Source organism: Dermacentor albipictus, chromosome 5 (assembly GCF_038994185.2).
Source record: "Dermacentor albipictus isolate Rhodes 1998 colony chromosome 5, USDA_Dalb.pri_finalv2, whole genome shotgun sequence".
Taxonomy (NCBI): domain Eukaryota; kingdom Metazoa; phylum Arthropoda; class Arachnida; order Ixodida; family Ixodidae; genus Dermacentor; species Dermacentor albipictus.
In genome coordinates, this window is record NC_091825.1 from 75,113,178 (window position 1) to 75,136,107 (window position 22,930).

The 22,930-nt window shown below is 43.3% G+C and overlaps 1 protein-coding gene across 7 annotated transcripts in view; it reads right to left on the bottom strand.

Moving 5' to 3' along the window:
* LOC135899726 (uncharacterized) overlaps positions 1-22,930 on the bottom strand; it is an 80,844-nt gene that overhangs the window by 20,655 nt on the left and 37,259 nt on the right. For 4 of the 7 annotated variants that reach the window (XM_065429045.2, XM_065429047.2, XM_065429044.2 and 1 more), the window contains 5 exons: positions 15,506-15,691; positions 11,972-12,181; positions 11,461-11,563; positions 9,547-9,728; positions 1,259-1,354 (listed from right to left, as the gene is read on the bottom strand). In XM_065429045.2, the coding sequence (XP_065285117.1) occupies positions 1,259-1,354; positions 9,547-9,728; positions 11,461-11,563; positions 11,972-12,181; positions 15,506-15,691 (777 nt within the window). The remainder of the gene's footprint in view (positions 1-1,258; positions 1,355-9,546; positions 9,729-11,460; positions 11,564-11,971; positions 12,182-15,505; positions 15,692-22,930) is intronic. The other 3 variants (XM_065429046.1, XM_065429050.1, XM_065429049.1) reach the window with 3 other exon arrangements.

Genomic DNA, 22,930 nt, shown 5'->3' on the forward strand with positions numbered 1-22,930 from the left:
CAATTATGCAGGCTGAGAGCCAACAGCAACATTTCTTGTGGCTACAAATTCATATACTGACAACTGATGAACTGATGGGTTAATGGATGGGATGGTTAATCCTGGAGTGTTCAATATAATGACTTGTCAGAATAATGAACAATAGGTTGCAGTGCCCTAAAGTTCATTATAGTACAGTGAAAGTTCATTATAGTACAGTGAAACCCCCTTTACTACGAGCACCAAAATTAACGAACTCTTCAGTAATCCCCAGCTGTCTTCTTATGCTTCTAATCTAAAAATATTTGTGATATCAACTCCAGAATACCGAACTTTTCAGAATAACGATCATTACTCAGCTTCCGTGTCATAATAACAATGCCTCAGAGTACTATGAACTAATATTCAGAAATCTGGGGATCCTTAGATTTCTGTATATCCTTTGCGGCAGCGAAACAGTACACTAGCAGACAAGGCATACAGCAGACGCCATGATGCACGGGTTAGAAAAACCTGAGATGCACTCAATAAAAAAAAATGCCGGATTAATTTTTTTTTTACATCTATTTTAGAGGAGAAGACACATCGTGCTTTGCGAATGCATGCTACACCCAGGCAAGTGCCGCCTAGCAACAGAGGCACATCTCTTCCTTCTTTCGCCCTTTTTTCTGCACACGCCTCTTAACTTCTAAGGAAGGAGAACAGTTGACTATAGAATTCCACATGTAATAAATACTTTTTGGTTGGAAACACCACCTTTATCATTGTTAATCTGGTTTAGCATCCCAAAGCAATGCCTGGACTATTAGAGATGCTAAAGATGAAGGCTCTAGATTAGGTGTACATTGATATCCTAATGTACCATTTTTGTCATGTCATTTTTGCGGTTTTTTTCTTCTCTTTTTCTCTTTCGTTGTATTGTATAGTATAATGCTGTTTATTCGATGCAATAAGCTGTTTACATTGATATATGTAACACCCCCACTGTAATGCCTAAATGGCGCTGTGGGTATGAGAGTAAATAAATAAAATAAAAGTGTTTCTATGGTGTTCAGTTGCATATTTAGCATGCTGGCATCTCTTCTATTGTGTCCCTGTTGTAATGCGGCCATGAGGGCAAGGAATCATCACCACTGGGGCGCTATGGGCTGTGTTATAATAGACTTAAAATGGGGCAGATGATTGCTAACCAAGGCAGGATAAGATTAGAGCTGTTCTTTGATATATCATTAAGGGTCTCGGTCTGCTTGCATACTGTCAGTCAAGTTGGGATACTCACTGTAGTGTGCTGGCGAATCTGGCAAGGGGATGGCGACATTTTTTTTGGCATCAGCTGTGGTCACCCGTGGGGGAGTAAGCTCTGGGGAGGAGTCACCTGAATTAAAGAACAAAATAAATGAATACAACTAATCGGAAGCAGTTCATCACAAGACACGAACAGCTTTGGACACAGACTGCCTTGGATGTCTCGCAACATGGCTACAGTGAAAGCTCGTTAATTCGAACTTCAATAATTCAAATTTATGGATAATTCGAACTGTACGATTTGGTCCAGCCAAGCTCCACAGAAGTCTATGTATAAAAAAGTCCGTTAATTCGAACACGAGAAGGTTCCCTCACGGATAATTCGAACTACGCTCGCCTGGCACACGGCCAGAGAAACGCGCCTACTGCCTACACACAAAGCTGTATTGCCTCCGAAACGGAGAGAACGGCGAGAGAAGGCAAAATCGGAGAGAAGGAGATTTTTGATGATGGGAAGGAAAGGTTGGGGTAAAGTGCAGCGCAGTAACTGTCTCTCAGCAGAGGAAAAAAAATCTAACCGGCGCGGGGTCAGCAAGAAGGCAGCGGCGGCTGCCGCCTCTCCGTTCTACGTAACCTCCGAGACTTCTTGCCCGTTGCGAATCTCGGAGGCTTCGCAAATCTTGTACAGCTGCTAATGTTGTGCGGAGATGGCACGGCAAGCGCCAAAACACAGCGAATCAAGTACGCCGCAGCTGCGCTTGCAATCAAGAACCAACGAATCAGGGTCTTCGCCACCTTCACATGTTCAGCCTCTTTGTCTCGGCAGTCTTCATCGGTTGTGTACCTCTGTTTTCAGCTTAGGAGGTATCGGCCGTCGCGATTCCTTGTGATGATGTTAAGCCTCGGCTAACGTTAGTTTCGGTGCACATCGGTGGTGCGGCACAGACGGACCCAGAGCTTCGACTTGAAGATGGCGCGTGCCCGCGGCACACGCCATCACTTTCTGACACGCCAAATATCTGACATGCCCTTCTGCTTCCAAATCGCAGTGTACTGTTGCTCTCCTTCACTTTCGTTAGTTCGAACTTTCGTTAATTCGAACTGAAGCGGCTTCCCCTTGCGGTTCGAATTAACGAGCTTTTACTGTATTATCACCATTAAATGTTTCATATTGGTGCACTACATGTTCAGAGAAAAATTGTATTCAAATGTCAAAAAGGTAGAGTTGGGATAATTGCAGTGAATGAATGCAAGATATCAGAGCTGAAAACAATCGTAAGATGAAGAGAACACAGGACATGAGAATTGTGTATTTGAACATTCTATCACATTGTTAGATTGTGACACACAGTTGCTTGCCGATGTATTTCTTGATGTCACTTAATGGCATATGCACAAGCAGGTTGCGTTTCCTTTTGCATTTTGCTCCTAATAAAGATTAGTTGTGTCAGTGTTCAGAGTGCAAAATTTTTTAAGTAGATATATTATTCTAAACCAATGGATACAATTTGAAAGACATGTATTATCAATCACCAATTTCATTTTCAGCAAATCACATTACCATGAAAGTGCTCACAGCCAAGTCAAGCTAAAGACCAATCCATTTACAGTCACTGACTTGGTTTTTGCACCTGCTTGATTTACTTATTTACTAAAATACCTACAGTGCCCGAGTTGGGCATTATCGTGGGGGGGTTAATTACAAAAATAAAGGTCAAAGATTGAACTTCACGAAAAACTGCATCATATCAGCTATGGTGTTAAATATGCAATCATCGTAATTGGTAGAGAAAGAAACACATCCAATACTAACACACGATTATAAAATTTGTTACACAATGCATGAAACGGCACGCTGGAAATATTTTCTAAAACAGATTCATGTAAAGTTCTCTATGAGATGAAAAATTGGGTGCAGACACTACCTTATCCGGGAGAAAATTCCATACTGCAATTGTTCGCGGAAAGAATGAAAACTTAAATACATTAATACGACTTTGGCAGGCCCTTATTTTCTTGGAATTGTCACATCTCTTAGACTGATAATGAGGAGGTTTTAAATATATGTTTTTACCGATTGCTGTATAACGGCTGTTAATGTTGTGTAAAAGCTTTAACCCGATTATTTTTCTGCGTGTGGACAGCAACTTCCACCCCAGATTTTCCCCGATTTGCGAACCTCTAATTTTGTAGTCGTAGATGCCCGTGAAGGATTTCGCAGCTCTTTTCTGAGCACGTTCTAACTTATCTTGAACTTTTGTGAAGGGGTCCCATGCTGCGCAAGCATATTCTAACACTGGCCTAATATTTGTAAGATACAAAGCTTCCTTCAAAGGTTTGGGCGCATACTTGAAGTTCCTCTGGAAATGGTGCAAACGGTGGCATGCTTTAGCGCTTGCTATGTCAATGTGGGATGTCCAGTCTAATGCCGCAGTTAAAGTGACGCCCAGGTATTTGACTTCAACGCATTTCACTAAAACATTTACAGAGTATGAACGAGGCACCTTTTTCTTTTTGCTCGTGAATTTAACATAACACTTTGCTATGTTAAACCCATTTTCCATTTAGCACACCAGCAACAAATTTTTTCGAGATCAAACTGCAACGCAATCATCCACATATACTAGTGTGATATTTGAAACACAGCCTTCACCTAAATCATTGATAAATATGAGGAACAGCAACAGTTCAAGGACCGACCCTTGAGGCACACTTCATAACACATTAACCGTTCTCGACATCGCACCGTTCAGAACCACTTTATGCTGCCGTTTATACAAATAATCTAAGCCAACCGTAAGGTGAATCGGGGAGGCCAAGAAATGACAGTTTGTGCAAAAGCAAGTTATGCGGGACTACATCAAATACCTTTCTAAAATCAATAAAAATAGCACCTATCTGTGTACTATTGTTGAAGCCGAGTGCAATGTTATGTATGAATTCAGTAAGTTGAGTGGCGTAGGATAATCCCATGCGAAATCCATCCCATGAAATCCAGGGATGAAAAAATCATGGTCATGAAAGTGCTTAATAAGACCAGAGTAAATAACATGTTCTAGTGTTTTACAACAAGCAGATGTCAAAGACACCGGTCTATAATTGGTTGCCAAATTATTTGACAATCGATACAAAGGCACCACCACCTTTATTGAACCGATGTATAATGACGACCAAAGTTTTGGATGGCTGACCTTAGGTGCCTTGTTCTATTTTTGTGCATGTTCCGCATGCACGTTGCAGTTAAAAATGACAGCTGTGAAGAAGGAGCCGTTCAGGTTGCTCACCATACTCTTACTATTGCTCATGATATTGCTACAGGATAGTATTTCCAATGACTAAGAGCCGAGCAGTAAGAAGACGACGACAACGATTAGAAGCTAGCGCGGGCTGTTGCCTCTTGACCAAGCGCAGCATATTTTCTCGTAAATATATTTGTACATAGCTTTTCGTCTGCGTCTTCCTACGTAACATATCTGGTGGAGGTGGACGTTCCCTGTACCTCGTCACGGAGCTTCGCGGTGGACGGTACGTCGAGCCTTCCTTCATGGCTCCCGGTGACGACAACCCGGCTCCGCCGGCTCCGACACCTGCTGCCACCTCGACGACCTACATCACTCTTAATTTGTTATAGCGCAAGCTTGACAAGGACAAAAGAAGGCACATCAGACACACACAGCGCTACTTTCAACAACAGGTTTATTTCTCGTTCTCGTCGCTATATATACACCCTCGACCTGTCATACACCACGTGTAACATTTTTGGAAAAATAAACAAAAGATATAAACTGCGAACCACACGTAGGCAGTTTTTTGATTCACGTATTCAAAGACATGTACACCTTCAACGCGAACAAAGATAATTCAGCTCTTTTGATGATAATGAAATGGAAGTTTTACTGACGCATGCATCGCCGAATGTTGCTATGTGTCTGGCTTCTATTATCAAGCGCGTCATTTCACACCTGCTTCTACTCATGATCACTGTTTCTTTGAATCTTGGTCTGCACTTGCATCTCTGGCAATGGATGGCAAGAAAGCCGTCAGCGGCCACGTTGTTAACTTTGTTACTATGCTCTCGTAGCCTGTCATTTATGCATCTACCTGTTTGACCGATGTAGGATTGTCCACAGCTGAGAGCAATACGGTATACCACGCCGGCGATGCAATCAACGAATTTGTTTTTATGTTTTTTTTCGCATGCGCTATGTGGGATTCTTTCCGGCCTTGTGGTTTTACAGAGGCTGACCAATTTATTAGGTGCCGAAAACACAACGTTAATGCCGCTCCTTCCAGCAATCTTCTTTATTCTATGGGAGAATCCGTGTATGTAGGGGATGACGGCAACCTTTCCTTTGTTCATGTCAGTGCTCCGAACCTAGGGCAAGTAAGCCACTTTTACCGTTTCATTCCGCGCATACAAAGCTTGTGAAGAGGGGAATCGCGAAGATGTGTTTCAGCGAAGCACTGAAAAAATCATGCCAACACCTAATGTACGATAGCTTCGAACGGCAAGCCTCGCGTTTAAGCTGCGCTGGTTACCCGAGCCACGTGCTTGTGTCAGTCGCAGAAGGACTGCTTAAGAAGGCGCAGCAAAGCAGTTCGGAGCAGGTGCACGTGTCGAGCACTGACATGGACAAAGGAAAGGTTGCCGTCATCCCCTACATACACGGATTCTCCCATAGAATAAAGAAGATTGCTGGAAGGAGCGGCATTAACGTTGTGTTTTCGGCACCTAATAAATTGGTCAGCCTCTGTAAAACCACAAGGCCGGAAAGAATCCCACATAGCGCATGCGAAAAAGAACACAAAAACAAATTCGTTGATTGCATCGCCGGCGTGGTATACCGTATTCCTCTCAGCTGTGGACAATCCTACATCGGTCAAACAGGTAGATGCATAAATGACAGGCTACGAGAACATAGTAACAAAGTTAACAACGTGGCGCTGACGGCTTTCTTGCCATCCATTGCCAGAGATGCAAGTGCAGACCAAGATTCAAAGTAACAGTGATCATGAGTAGAAGCAGGTGTGAAATGACGCGCTTGATAATAGAAGCCACACACATAGCAACATTCGGCGATGCATGTGTCAGTAAAACTTCCATTTCATTATCATCAAAAGAGCTGAATTATCTTTGTTCGCGTTGAACGCGTACATGTCTTTGAATACGTGAATCAAAAAACTGCCTACGTGTGGTTCCCAGTTTATATCTTTTGTTTATTTTTCCAAAAATGTTACACATGGTGTATGACAGGTCGAGGGTGTATATATAGCGACGAGAACGAGAAATAAACCTGTTGTTGAAAGTAGCGCTGTGTGTGTCTGATGTGCCTTCTTTTGTCCTTGTCAAGCTTGCGCTATAACAAAATAAGATATGCCGTACCAACAAGCCCCTATTGCTATCCTCATCGACTACATCACTCTCCCCGCTCCCCGTGATCCTGGCATGTTCTCGGGCAAAGATGGGGAAGACGTCGATGACTGGATCAGCCTGTATGAACACGTCAGCCGCAATAAACGGTGGGACCCTACCATTATGCTCGCCAACGTAGTCTTTTACCTCGGTGGCACACCTAGAGTTTGGTATCGTACGCACGAAGATGAGCTCACCAGTTGGGATTCACTTAAGACAGCTTCAAAACTTCTTCGGCAACCCCTACGGTCACCAACTTGCCGCGCAGAAGGCGCTTTCCGGCCGTGTGCAGACATCAACAGAGCCCTATGTCACGTACATTCAGGACGTCTTGGCTCTGTGCCGCAAAGTTGACACCCACATGACTGAGTCCGACACGGTTGCCCACATCCTCAAAGGCATTGCCGATGACGCCTTCAACTTGCTCGTTTGCAACAACGTAGCGGCGGTGGATGCTGTTATAAAAGAGTGCCGCCGCCTGGAACTTGTTAAAAGCCGACGTATTGACCAGCATTTTGGCTGTCTGCCCAACACCCCAGCGACATCTTCCTGTGTCGACACTCCTCGTCCCAACAACACTGCCAATGTTACCAGGATCGTCCGGTGTGAGATCAAGGCAGCCTATCCGGCTGCCTTCGACTCCAGTCCCACCAACACATCTGCAGTCACAGTCTCGCTGATCCAGGCAGTTGTCCGCCAAGAAATCGAAAAGATGGGTCTTCACACCATCTGCTCAGGCCATCGTCCTGATACCCGCCCGGCTTCTTCGATTCCGCCCCGCATCTTCTTACCCACCACGTATCCGCAACCCATCTGAATGGCGCACTGCTGATGACAAGCCCATTTGTTTCCAATGCCATCGAATCGGGCACATTTCTCGGCACTGTCGCAGTCGCTGGAGTTCCCCGACCCGGCCTACTTATACTGCCTACTCTCGCCCCCCAGGTGGCCCTTCTAGTCCCTATGTCGCACGCTCCGATAACGCTGCCGCTGATTCTCCTGCACCGAACTGCTCCTATTCTCGTTCGCCTTCGCCCCAACGTCGACAATCTCGTAACAGTATAGTTTTTCAGCTACCTTAGAGCCATTTGGCTGGTAAGGCCCGACAGCAAAGACAGGTAAGGTAGTGGGTGGCAAACAGATGCGGGAAGTTAACACCCACAACTGATCAGGTCCGAGATTGTACCCATGGGCTATACTGAGGGCCAAAAAAAAGCAGAGAGCATGCCTACCAAGTTCGTTTGTGCCCTTACTACGTGGAACAGGTTAAGCCTGCGTGTAGACCGAAAGCATCAAAATGAATTTGTGCAACACAGCCTAAGCTGCCAGCACCACACAGTTAAGGTAGCACCTTCACAGCAGTGGCCTAGCGGTAGAGTATCCGCCTCATATGCGGGAGGTACCGAGTTCAAATTCCGGTGCTGCCAAAAGCCCACCGGCCTTTTCTAATGGGTAGAGATGTTTCTTGGCCTAGTGCTCGGCTTCTCGTGGTGGTCCATGTGTCGAAAGAGGGGCCAATAGAGATTTACAAGTTGTCTGAGTGCCTCCTGCTCAACCATAGAAGGCCTTGTTGAAGAGCACCGCCGTGGCTGTGGGAGGAAAGTGCTGCCACCGGGTATTTACCGTTACAATAGGCACGCTCCCAGCCTGGTATTTGGCCATCACAGGACCTCAACGCTTGGAAAGGGCTGTTTGTCCCCAACCCAAAGGCCTCAACAGGTGCATTTGGGGCTCCAGATGGGAAATCGTCACCATGAGAGCGGCCCAAACATCACTCAATTTTTGTGTTCGCGAGGGTTTCAACGGGCATTTAGGGGATAGGCCTCTTTCCCAAGCGTATCACTGGAAGCCAAAAGCCAGGCCAGGGTACAGTTGTGCCCATTTGAATTATTGGGTGCCCGGCAGCAGAGAGAATCAAACTCACCACCTCCCGCAGCCGAGATGGGCGCATTAAGAATACCTTCGCTTGTACGCTGATGCATCTAGTGCTAGTCACGTGAAATCTTACGAATGAGCAGGTACAGTTGAACCCACTTATAACCGATATATTGTTAAAACCGGTATCATTATAACAATGAGAAGCTGCTGCACCGTCAACTTTTGTATGTTTTACATCGTGAAATAGCCCGCTTACTACAATGCCCTAATGCCACATTACCGACTGTAACGATGAAGTCTAGCTGCTGGGTGTTTGTGTGAAATCCTTGAAGAGAAAAGCAAAGAAATTGTAATCGCTGAACGATGGCCCGCTGCCCTAAGAGCTGCCATGCACTCATTTTCCAGCCTTTTTGCACCTCTCTCGCATCGCCCTTTCACCCCTCAGAAAACTAATGGGCTGCGCCCACAGCTCAACGCTATGCCACCCTCTGAAACACGAATGGACCCCGCCAACCGCGCTGCTTCCAGATTGCTTGCTGACTCCTCATTCAGTGAAGTTCTGCAAACAGCTTAATCGCCCGTGTTGTTTGCTTCGAAATCATTCCTGGCCACGTGGTTATCAGATGGCATTATCAGATGGCGAATGCTTTCGAGGCTCAGCCATGCATAGTGTAACATTTAACAGCATGTTCACACAATACGTTTCTCGACTGTTACCTGTTACGTCTTCCTCTCGCAGTCCCATGGAAAACAGTAGAAGGGTTCTACTAGTATACCATCCGTATGCAGAAAAAAGCATAACTAAAGGCTAGCCCTAATGGAACAAATCATCTGTGTTTGCACATTATAATGTCAATAGTCCATACTATGCAGCATCTCTTTCAATATAGGAGGTAATGAGTTACAATGAGATATGGTGGTCATACTGTAACCTGTGTTTGTTCCACTATGACCAACACTTGGCATGGCCCAATGGGTTGCACCATGAAGGTAAGTCTACAGGTATAGTCGCACGTTTCGAAAACACTTACCGTATTGCAAGATGGGGGATTTGTAGTCCTGTACGCAGTCTTTGAAGGGACTTCTGTACTTTTCAAAGTCAGGCGAAAAGAAATGGAGTTCAAACGGCGGCAGAGGGCTGTAGGAGCTGCTACTGGATAGGCTCGTATCCCCATATTCATGGCCAATTGAAGGTACGGTGCTTTTTCTTGACCTAAAGGTTGAAAACAGTGACAAGCAAGGGGGAGGGTGAACACTTGAAATTTCACTATGAATTAGTTTTTACGTTTTAGTGGAGGTGGGTAAACATGAGCACTGTTGAATACAGATATAGTAAGCACTGGATACAGTGAACTATGGATGAACTAAACAGAAGTGCTGGCTAAACAGAACGATGATACCAAATTTAGTTGGCAGCCCACAGGCACAATGTAAACAAACTTGGGTTAAACGTAACCCATCTTTCTGTGAATTCCGTTTAAATGGAACTTTAGCAAAAACTACCACCTCCCTCACAGTTGTATGGAAAAGTAAAAGTTCAAAGAACATGTCAAAGGGTGATGCTATGTAGAGTGAAAATAACCCAGTCCATCAAGCCGTAGTGGGAAGGTAAACACATATTAAAGATGGAGTTGCAATGGTGTTTCTATCACGAGTACTCCAATAGGCATTTAATGATTCCCGAAGAAGAAGACAGCAATGGAAATGGTAGGCTCTTTCAGTTTCATTACCACTACTGTTGCATTTACAGCGCCAGAAATAAGGAACCCCAGATGACGCTCTCGCTACCTGTTCTGAAGAGATCTGAAATTATCAGTGGAGTTTGTGGCGAAGGCCATGATTCTCTTAAAAGACATATTACAGTTCCAGTGTGAATTACTGTTTCTAACCAGTCGGCAAGAGATGCAGTTAAAAGCTCGAAGCACTTTTTTGAGCACGAGGACTGCACAGAACTATTGGGTATCCTTCCGTGCATGCACATTGCCTTGTGCAAAAGAAGTGAAATTAGAAGAGCCTTTTGGGTATCACAGTAACACTAGTAACCCTTCGAGGTGCCAATTAATTTTGTTCACTGAAAATTTATTTGGAATCATAAAAAGCTTAGAGACGCAAGTTAAAGAGTTTTCAATTGTTTAACGAGTTTTGTCGAGTTTACAGAATGTGGACTTCATGCAAAAACTCACTACAGGAACATCAGAAATGAGAACGTCTCATGTCTAGCAAGCTAGCACCTATCCAGCCACTTGAAAATTGTGGCTGATGCAAAACACTGAAAACAAGTCACAGTTTCACCCGAAAGGCGAAGCATCGATTACGATAACAAATCAGTAGATAGCTATACAAAGTAAGGATACTTGTTTTATTGGCTGTATTAACTTGTAAACATTTACTTACGAAATTAATTAGCAATGACATTATATTGAAGCATGGCTGAACGAGGACGCAGAAAGAATAGACACAGAGACAGCTCTGTCTGCTTCTTTCTGTACGCTCGTTCAGTCGTGCTTACACATTCTATCATAGATTCAAACCAACTAGCTTGCCAATGTGTTTTAACTAAATTAACAAGCCCAGTGTCATGTGCACACAGGTCAACATGAACACATTTGCTCAACGAGCACAGAAACTCGCTGTCGAAATGCTAGAGCGAAAAATCGCGGCAGCAACAGCGATCAAATTGACTTTCGTGCATCTCTCGATTCAACGTGAACGAAATGTCGAAGGCACAGCGCATGTATGCTTGTTCATCTATCCCACTCCTTTCTATAGTGCCTTTGGGCGAGGAAAGCACTTTAATAAATAAGTAAAGCTTCTGCGACCCTCACAAGGCTTGTCCGCACGTATCCGTCATCTTGAATGCACAGCAAAGACCTTTTCGAACTACATAACTGCACCGACTAATGCATCTGTCGGCATCAGCATGGCAACAGAACCCGAAAACTCACTTTTGAGGAGCACATGTTTTCGTCTGGCTGGCATCCGTCATGGTAGCAACAGATGCTGTGGCAGCTCCCTGGGGCTCACACGCTCGGTCACCTGCACAGGGCCCTAGCAACATGACATACCACATTTACCCAACTGTAACGTGCCTTTGATTGCAATGCACACCTAATTTTTACGGCCAGAAAAAGAATGCAGTGCCCTTGACTGTTCGCCTTGTGGGAGAGAAAGGAATGTGTTCTCATTTCAAAAAGAAAAACCTGTTGTGTCCGAGGCACAGTGGACCAGGTATTGCTCGGAACACCGTCAGAGGCCTCTGTATCACTACTGCACAAACTACCCAGAGCATGTCGTGCTCGGTGGCATCCATGGCATTTGAAATACTGCAATTCTTAAATGCATTGCCAACAATGGCAGCCTAATAAAATAATATATTCGAACTAAAAATATCTGGCACATACTGCAGCAAACATGCAACTAGTGTGGAGATACCACTATATACAAAGAAGAACTCACCAAGCCTGTCACATGACAAAGCGCTGCCAACGGAAGGGGATGAGTGCAGTGTTTCAATGCAACGCCTGACTTGCTGTTGGGTATGTGCAGAGGAGCAGGCCCGTGAGATGCGAGGAATTCGCGAGCTGGGAGAAGGAGTGTTCGTGGGTGCAGGCATGCCAAATTGCTGCTGGCAATGCTCCGACGCTGGTTTGATGACGGCGCTGCCAACTGTGAAGGTTGACAGGTGTCAGCATGGCTCAACAGCAGAGGTTGTACAGGCAGATTCACTCTTAAGAGTAATTGCCTCACCATTATAAAAAGATTCACAGCAACTTAACTTCATGTCATCTTGTCATGGGGGCATTCCATTCAAAGAAACATACGATCAGTCCATTCTACCAGCACCATATCCAATGGCACTGACTTGGAGGATAGTGAAGAGGTGAAGGATCGCACAATGAGCAATGGAACAAAAATGGTACGCGTGAACACAGCGGTGTAGGTTGTAGAGAAAACAAGTAGCTGATAGAGCTTTGAAAAAAAATTTAATTGTAAGGGCTTTATGTGCGAAAACCACAATATGATTATGAAGCACGCCATAGTGGGGGGACACCAGAACAATTTGGACCACCTGAGGTACCTTCGTGTGCACCCAATGCATGGCACCACAAGCGTTTTTGCCTTTTGCCCCAATTAAAGTGTAGCCGCCGTGGCTGGGATTTGATCAAGTGCCCTCGGGCCTAGCAGCGCAACACCAATGCCACAACACCGCCAGGTTGGGCGATACTCTAGCTGAGATTAAATGTCTCCTCACAGGGTTTGGGCATATAAACAAACCAGTGTGGTGCTTAAATCGCACACTAGTAATTGTGTCGGCGAAGCACCAAACTGCTGTACAGTATGAAAACCGGGAAAATTTCAAAGGAAAGCCCACGTGCGCTTCCCTGAGGGAGCCCAAGGTAGAATCTACTGATTGAAAATAGGGATAGCTGGTGATGGATGTGGAGATCATTGCCCTGCAGTGGAATTAAATGGCCAATAAAGATGAACATAAACTTAAGAGGAATGTAACGGGTACATTTGTCAAGGTCAATTACAGTGGAACCCAAATGACACGTTCCTCGCTGTTGCATTTTCCCGGCTGCTATGTTGCGTTTTTGGGGTCCCGACCTCAATCCCGCCGACTCCAATGTATTATGTTTCCGTTTGATACAGCACCATTCTGTATATTCCTGCATGTTATGTCGCATTTATGTGGCCACCACGTAAATATAACGGTGCAGGGCAACAAGTGACCGATTCAATGCAACAAGCGACCAATTGATTGCACCAAGCGACCAATTGATTACACCAAGCAACCAATTGATTGCAACAAGCAACCAATTGATTGCAACAAGCAACCAATTGATTGCAACAAGCAACTAAAGTTTGAAATGAACGACCAAAGTTGCACAAGCCAAGCACTACACAAACATTGAGAGAGAGCACGCAAAGAGCAGTTGGTGAAGCATCTGAAAAAGCGCGCATCGATTAAAACTTTCTAGGAACAAGTCCAGGGTTACATTCACTCTGGGGCCTGCGAGGGCCTTATATGCATTACCCAATGCCGGTTTACCATGTTACCAGCAGAACCATGTTAGGCGTTGAAGCGCACAAAAAATACTGTGGCAGGGGCCATTGTCGTGTAGCACCGCACGTGTACCTTATACTCATGCGCACGTGCCATTCCTGGTCACAGTACAAGTACCAACACAGATAACTGCACTGGCTGCTACTTGGACTGTTTCTGACGTTGTGCCCTTTCTCACGGATATGTTCTCTCGGCTGGCACATTTTTTTTTCCCGCTGCCCCTTTGAAAACGTGTCAACAGGGTTCTACTGTATTCACAGGGGGCCCCAATCAAGATAATTGACAGAAGAGTTAGAATGGGTTGGAATGGGCAGACCAAGTCGTGACCAGCAGCTTAACCCTATCCTTGAAAAGAAAAGTACGATCCCTCAATTATGCCCTACTAACATACAAGGCAGAAACTTGGAGATTAAGAAGGAAGCTCGAGTATTTAAGGACAGTGAAACGAGCGATAGAACAAAAAATGCTAGGCATAACTTTAAGGAACGGGAAGACACTTCTAACCCCTAACCCTATTGTGATAAGCACCTTAACCTGTCGTACAGTGCGTGGGGCATAGTGCAATTGGAAACACATTGCACGCCCTTAGTAAGCGATAAACAAAACACCGCCATCCCCTGCTGCAGGCAGCGCAATGTGAATGTCAAGTTTCGCTCTGACAGGAGCCGGTGTCACCAACCAGTTCGATTTCCTTTTGGTTTCTCCGCCGCCAGCCCTAAATAACTGGAATAGGAAAACAAAACGTATCTCGGGATGCCAAACAACCACCAGCTCAATTCACGTTGACTTCTCACGTTGCAACGATTCGCACGACGCTTCACATTACGTGGATGTCAACTTGGTCCAATTTTGTTTTGGATTGTACGCTTTCCCAGTTAGTATATCTTGCATGAATGGGGTTCTACTTTATGGTTCCTCCAAAACTGGCACTCTATAACCTGCATCATATGCATAATTCTTAATATGTTCTTGAATTCCTTAAGCATATTGTCATTATATGATTCGATGTATTCCCACATTGTTCTTTGATGGCTACAAATATGCCTAACAAGTAAATACAGTTGCAAGAGACCAAACGGTTTAAAGGTTTTTTTTTTTTTCGGAAAGCCTTTCAGGTTAGTCAAATGAGGCAGAGTTTGTACTCTACGTACAGACATTGTTTTAATTTTGGTTTCATTGAGCGAACAGTACTTTTCATAATAAACATGACCCTCACTAACACTCTTTGTGCTTGTTTTTTTCTTGCCCGGCAATGGACGCAACCTTACGTATGGCTGCTTGGCTGCAATGACATAATAACATGACACACCGTGTCAGTTTCATTGGGCCATTGTGAACGGCATGGGTATTGTTTAAAAACTCATTGGAAAACTAAAAGCTGTGCGAAGCAAAAACTTATGCATGAAGTGTGGCATTGCACATGCATACTTTTTTACTTTCACAGTGAAGCTATATTGGAGAGTTTCAAGTTTTTCATCTGGCACTGCCAACGTGTGGTGGCATGGTCAGTGTCAAGGAGGCCCAGGCGCATTGTACAGAGCAGAGCCAATGCATTTAAGCCAGTGCAATGTACAGGAACATGCATCAGATGACCACTTTTTCGTATACCCGATTTTTGGACACCTTCACGGCATTGCTAAGTACCAAACAGAGCCAATACGCAAGGACGTCTGAAATTTCGGATGCTGAAACCCTTCACTGTCGCGATTCTTTTTTCAAATTTTGCAATGACCGCAGGTCTGAAATGGCATTACTTGAAGCCACTACCACCGCTGTTTTTATTATCTTGTAGCCTCAAACCAATGCTCTTTCTTGCATGCCGATATGCTGGCAGCTTTAGTAGTAGTTTTTTGCTGTAGTTTTAACAGCGACTTTGACAACTCACTGTGAAAGTGGACAACTACCAAAGACATGGTGCGTACCATGCGGAGACATTTCTGCAGGCAATGGCCGTGCTTGCGTCAGCCCCAAGTGCTTATACTCGTCAATCGGTACACATGGCTTGATGTGCTGGGGCAACTCCGAACCTTGGCGGCTGGCGATTTCCATAGGCTGGATGATGGCGAATGGCTGTCGACACTTGTCCACAAAGGGTACGAAGGGGGAACCTGCGGAGGCCAGTGACAATAAGTGCAGCTGACAGGAAGGAGTGAAACATTAGATTGTACCTTATTACCACAGATTCTCAATCTGTAATCACTAAAAATTAAAAAAATTTAATTATGGGGTTTTACGTGCCAAAACCACTTTGATTATGAGGCACGCCGTAGTAGGGGACTCCGGAAATTTCGACCACCTGGGGTTCTTTAACGTGCACCTAAATCTAAGCACACCGGTGTTTTCGCATTTCGTCCTCATCGAAATGCGGCCGCCATGGCCGGGATTCGATCCCGCGACCTCATGCTCAGCAGCCTAACACCACAGCCACTCAGCAACCACGGCGGGTAATCTGTAATCATGTTGCCAGTGCAATATAAACAGGACACAAAGACACCAACACCTTAAACGCTGGATTATAACTGAAATTTCCTATATAAGAATAATAAAACAGCATTATTACCATGTATGCCTTCTGCTAATCCTCCAACTGAGATACTCTTGTTTGCGATGCCAACATAAGCGGTGCTGTTAACGTAGTCGTCTTTTCCATGCGAAATGCCTCAAAAACAAATCTGTTAGGTTCAGATTTAAAGCAAGGCTTGGAGTGGCGCCTCATGCTGGCAAAAGATGCTGAGAGCGAGTGGGGATATACTAATCCAGGTAAAACCAAATTAAGAAAGCCCACTAAGCATCATCAAGGACACTCCCTCACCAGAACAGGAATTGGCCTCCCTGATGCAGTATGCGGCCACTACCTCCCTTGCGATTCCTGCAATTAACCCATGGCCATCAGTCCTTACCAGCTGCGGAGCATCTGATCAAGGCGGCAGTCAGATCTTTAATGCAGCAGAGGGTGCCAAGAATCTGGGTCCGGGCAGGCCGCCAATGAAAATTGGCCCTGTCAACCTTTAACACCCGCACTCTGTGGAGCGAGGCTAGCTTAGCAGGACTCTTTGAGGAACTATGAGACATTGTTTGCGATATCAGCCTTAGCGAGATTAGAACTGGAGAGGCTTACATAGTGCCGACTAACGGTCATGTCCTCTGCTATAAAGGGCTGCCAGGTAAGAAGCAATACAGGGTAGGATTCCTAATCCATCAGGACATAGTGGGGAACATTGACAAATTCTACAGCATTATTGAGAGGGTAGCAGCAGTCGTAATCGAACTTAAGAGGTATAGATTAACGGTAGTATGAGCCTACACTCCGACATCCACTCACAATGAAGACAACGATCATACTTTCTGCCAATTCCAGCATAGTGCAGGATATAGATGTGTTAGGTAGGGTAAAGTGCAGTGATCATAGGTTAGCGAGGGCTAGGATTCCCCTCAATTTGGAGAGAAAGATTAAATTTGGTCAAGAAGAAACAGGCCAACCTAGATGCAGCAAGGGTACAAGCAGACAAATTAAGGCTGGAACTTGCAAACAAATACGCAAACTTAGAACAGTGAGATGATGACAGAGGTAATGAATGAAACCATAACTAGGCTACCTTCAGAGGCAGCAATTGAAGTGGGAGGCAAGGCACCAAGGTAACCAGTAGGTTAGCTCTCCCAAGTAACAAAGGACCTAATAAAGAAGCGACAAAGAATGAAAGTGTTGAACTCAATAGATAAGACAGAATTCGCGGAACTGTCAAAACTGATAAACAAGGCGAAAATAAGTTATATTCGAAACCATAACGAGAGAAAGACTGAAATCGTAAAAAAACTGACACAGCCTGAAATCTGTGAGGAAACTTTGCATAGGACAAACCAAGATGTATGCACTGAAACATAAGCAGGGTAATACCTATCAGCAATCTTGAAGGTATAGTAAAAGCAGTGGAAGAATTCTATACTGACCTGTACAGTACCCAGAGGAGTCGGGATACCTCCATTAGAAACAGTAATGAACAGGGTACAGAAACTCCTATAACTAGCGACGAAGAAGAGTGGCAGGAGAAGATGGAATAACAATCAATTTATTCAAAGATGGAGGAGGCAATGCTTGGAAAACTGGTGGCTCTTTATACGAGGTGTCTATACACTGCAAGGGTGCCAGAAAACTGGACGAATGCAAGCATACTAATCCACAAAAAGGGAGACGTTAAAGAATTGAAAAATAACAGGTCCATTAGCTTACTCCCAGTATTATACAAAATATTCACCAAGATAATCTCCTATAGAATAAGGGCAACACTGAACTTTTGTCAATCAAGCGAACAGGCTGGCTTCACGAAGGGATACTCTACAATGCCATGCCATTAATCAGGCAATCGAGAAATCCGCAGAGTACAATAAAGCTCTCTATATGACTCATAGATTACGAAAAGACATTTGATTCAGTAGAGATACCAGCAGTCATAGAGCCATTACGTAATCAAGGAGTACAGACCACATACATATATACCTCGGCAAATATCTACAAAGATTCCACAGCCACCTTAATTCCACACAATAAAAGTAGGAAGGTACCTATAAAGAAAGGGGTCAGACAAGGAGGCACAATCTCTACATTGCTACTCGCTGCGTGCTTGGAAGTATTCAAGCTGTTCAATTGGGAAGGCCTAGGAGTTAGGATCGGCGGCGAATATCTCAGGAACCTTCGATTTGCCAATGGCATTGTTCTATTCAGCAACACTGCAGACGAGTTCCAACAAATGATAGAGGACCTTAACGAAGAAAGCGTAAGAGTGGAATTGAAGAATATGCAGAAGACAAAGATCATCTTGAGTAGCTTGGCAAGAGAACAAGAATTCAGGATCGCCAGTCAGCTGCTAGAGTCGGTGAAGGAGTACGTTTACCTTGCTCAATCACAGGAAACCCTGATCATGAGAAGGTAATTCATAGAAGAATAAGAATGGGTTGGATCGCATACGGCAGACATTGTCAGCACCTGACTGGAAGCTTACCATGATCATTGAAAAGGAAGGTGTACAATCAGTGCATTCTAGTGGTGCCGACATATGGGGTAGAGACTTGGAGATTGACAAACAAGCTTGAGAACAAGTTAAGGATCACGCAAAGAGCGATGGAACAAAGAATGCTAGGCATAACGTTAAGAGACAGAGCAGTGTGGATCAGAGAGCAAACGGGTATAGCCGATATTCTAATTCACATTAAGAGAAAAAAATGTAGCTGGGCAGGTCATGTAATGCGCGAGTTTGATAACCGTTGGACCATTAGGTTTACAGAATGGGTACCAAGAGAAGGGAAATGCAGTCAAGGACGGCAGAAGACTAGGTGGAGCGATGAAATTAGGAAATTCGTGGGCGCTAGTTGGAATCAGTTGGCGCAAGACAGGGGAAATTGGAGATCGCAGGGAGAGGCCTTCGTCCTGCAGCAGACATAAAATAGGCCGACGATGACATTCCATTACGTTGACATTCAATCTTTCATTCACCGAGAATGTTTACTCAGCAAGACGGATGACAACAAAGCAAATCGAACAATCAAGATAACAAAAATGATAAAGTGCGTCTGCAAAAAAACAAGAACAGCAAACGAAACTTCCCTATGATGCGCAGTTGCATGCATATGCAACACAAGACTTCAGCAGTCCAAGTATCAAAATCAGCACTTCATCACACTTCTACAATGAAACCGTTAGTAATTTTACTCATGTTAAGCCAAAGAAAAGGTACCTCAGACTTAAATATTAGTGCCCATAGAATTATTAAAAAACATATAGTCTGGAACTAAAGTTAACTGAACATGACCCTCATATTTCAGTCCTCACTGAAACTTGCTTGCACAGCGACATAGCAGACGATTTCCTTCTTATGAAGATTTTTGCAGAGACAGAAACCAGGGGCAGGGGCGTAGCAATCCTTGTTAAATATTCAAATGAGGCAGTAGTACTTGACTGCTTTTGCGATCTAGAGTGTTTACGGTTAAAAATATCTTGCTGGAGACAGCTTCATCCTGATAGCATGCTGCAGGCCACCTGATTCTACTTCTGATTACCTAATTATTAAATTATGAGAGTGTGTACTTCTGCCTAAATAAACTTTTCTTGCTTGGTGATCTTAATTTACCCAGCATCGATTGGGAGCAACTACAACGAACTAGCAAAATCAACAAAATATGAATATTGTGTTTGATACGTAATATGCTCACTCATGACCCGATTCAAATTCTCAAACAGCCCACTCGCATCCAAGGTTTATCTTTCTCAATATTACATGTGGCCTTCATAAGCTGGGATTTTACCGAACACACTGTTATAGTTGAAAAAGGTTTATCGGACCGATGTCTTGTGTATATGTCCATTCCTCAAGTAAAGCTTGTTCCTCATAAAACTAGTAGCTAGCGCTATTTAAGAGATTACGAAAGAGCTGATGATGCTTCTGTTATTGGGCATATGGAAAATTGCCCCAGTAAATTTGCTGAAAAGCATGATAATGTCTCTTCGCTATGGGAAAGGTTGCTGATATATGCAATTGTTGTTTAAATATGTTCACACCAAACAAGTGAAAGTGCACAAACATACACCCTACATAACGTGAAAGATTATTCATTTAAAGCAGAAACTAAATGGAGCTAAAAGGTCAACTCCCAATCCTATTGTCATTTTTGATATCAAAGATGCTCTCACGCGAAATGCACAAGTCTAAGGACTTCTTTTCCACAACAACTTTACCTAACTTTATAAAAAATAAACCAAGAATATTTTGTGATTACTTGAGCGATGCTGACAGGCATGTGACGAAGGTTTCGGTTGGTGTTAACTGGTACAGATCGACAAGTTATCGCTTAGTATTTTAATATTTTAATACTTATTTTACTAGAGTGTTTTCGAAAGCAAGTACACATGTGAATCTGCATCAAGGGGCATTTTTAGCATTCCAGGCTTGTTTTATTTCATATCATGGTGTACTCTTAAAGCTGTTACATCTGTAGACAAAATCGATTGATGGTTTACCCAACATTTTTCTTCGTTGTTATGCTGAAACTATTGCTAAACTTCTTGCGATTTTGTTAATTGTTAACGATTTTGTTAACACTTAAATGCGAGGCTACCAGATTAATGAAAAACTGCTCAATTTATACCCGTCTAAAAAAAGGTGACCGTTTATTAGAAAATTACTGCCCATGTTCTTAACATCTTTTTGTAAATTATTGGAACACGTAGCAAAACACTTCATTCAATTTCTTGAGGAAAACTCCATACTACCAAGCTTTTAACACAGACTTAGAGGAAATTTTTTCACAGTGACAATTGGTCACAGTAGTTCCTTCATTTGCAGCATGCATAGATAATAATGGAGAAATTGACACAATACTTTTAGACTTTAGCAAGGCATTTGATAGAGTTATTCATGAAAAATTGCTCAATAAACTCAAATATTAACCTTCCCGACATTTTGGTCTCTTGGGTTTCCGATTACCTACATAAACAGTTTGTTTCGGTTGATGGTTGTGATTCCTCCAGTCTTCCTGTAACATCAGGTTTGCCTAAAGGAAGTGTTTTGGGACCCTTGCTTTTTCTTCTATCTATATATGGCATTGTCTCTGTAGTTACCCTGGGAACTCAAATTATTTGTGGATGATGTTTTATTTAGTGAAATCAGAGGTGTACTTGATCAGGTTGAGTTGAATTCTAACCTTACTAATGCACTGAAGTGGTGCACAGATTTTGGCATGACTGTTAATACCGATGAAACTGTATCTTTGTGTAATGCTTAAGAAAACTCTTAAATATACTTATAACTTGACATCTCTTCCTTTAAAACAGGTTACCAGTTACCAGTACATAGGAGTGACAATCACTAATGACTTCTCTTGGAATCTGCACATTGATAACATTTGCTCGTTCGCTTCCTGCAAACTTTGTTACTTAAAACATAAACTTTGAAATTCTCCACCTAAGGCCAAACTTCTTGGCTATTTCACATTGATACGACCTAAGCTTGAATATTGCTCTATTGTTTGAGATCCTAACACTAAACTTAACATATAAGAAGTTAGAAAGGGTTCAGCAAAAAGCTGTCAGGTTTACCTACTTTAAATTTAAGTACACTGATTCTCGTTCTGAACTAATGAAATCTGACAACATTGAGCTACTTGAATCAAGAAAAAAAAAAACTGAATTTTTAAAACTTAATGGTAAAATGGCTGTTGATTAGACAGTTTCTTTCCCCATTGTCTGCAAGACCTACGAGACATTACCAAACACTTTCTAACCCCTTATACCTGTGTCACACGAGCACATTTGGAAGACCTTCCAGTCGACGGCCTTCGAAACGCCACAACTCTATCGACTCAAAGGAGTTGTCACGCTGTTACACAGCACTTTTGAAAGGCTGCTGAGTGGTTCAGGTGTTTCTTGCAAAATTGTGTGGCGCTGCGGATATTTATTTTCGTTTTCATGTCACGATAAGTTAAACATTAAAACTACTTAAAAGCACTATAATTTCTTTCATGTTTGTTTATACATTAAAAAAAATTGTTTATACATTGCCATACATATATGTTTAGTTTTTAAGCTTTTGAGTAGCGAAACTGCAGCAACGTTTGCGTCGCTGTTGTGGAGAGTACGTGCAGTTCGCACATATCAAATGGCAAAAATACTTTATTGAATAATTAATAACAATCATATATAGTATTTTAGAGCATTTTGGTTTGATCTGTTCTTTCTAACCGTGAGTACGAACACCCTGAGAACGAGAGGGCATGTTCGCGCTGTTTCCGTTTCCGTTGCTCAAAGGCCATCGAGATTTCGATAGAGTTGTAAGGTGCTCTGTTGACTCGATAGTCTATTGACTCGGCGGCCTTCGAAACCGCCCGTGTAGCAGCTCAAACTTGACCTTTGAGTCAACTGACTATCGGTTGGGAGGCCTTCCAAACGCCCGTGTGACATAGGTATTACTTTGCAAGAACAAACATTTGTAAGTTTTCGATTTTTTCTGCGTTCTGTGTCCAACTGGAATAGCCTAACAGAACGTTATGACACTGTATGACTAGGTGATCATGTCTGTTCTTGTCTGATCTTGTCTGTTCTGCAGGTACTATCATGTTTCTTTTGTTCTGTTTTTTTTTTGTTGTTGTTGTTTAGTAATACAGATATATCATAAATTTTATTTCCCATCCTGATTGGACCAGATTGGTCTGGAGTATGTAATAAATAGATCCTAGGGAAGTGGGCAAAGGAAGATTCACTTTAAAGGATGTCGTGATTATAGCTTACCAGAAATGACGAAAAATCAGAAAAATCAGTATAAGCATGCCGAAGAATTTTGAAAGTGATGCACTGGGATCTA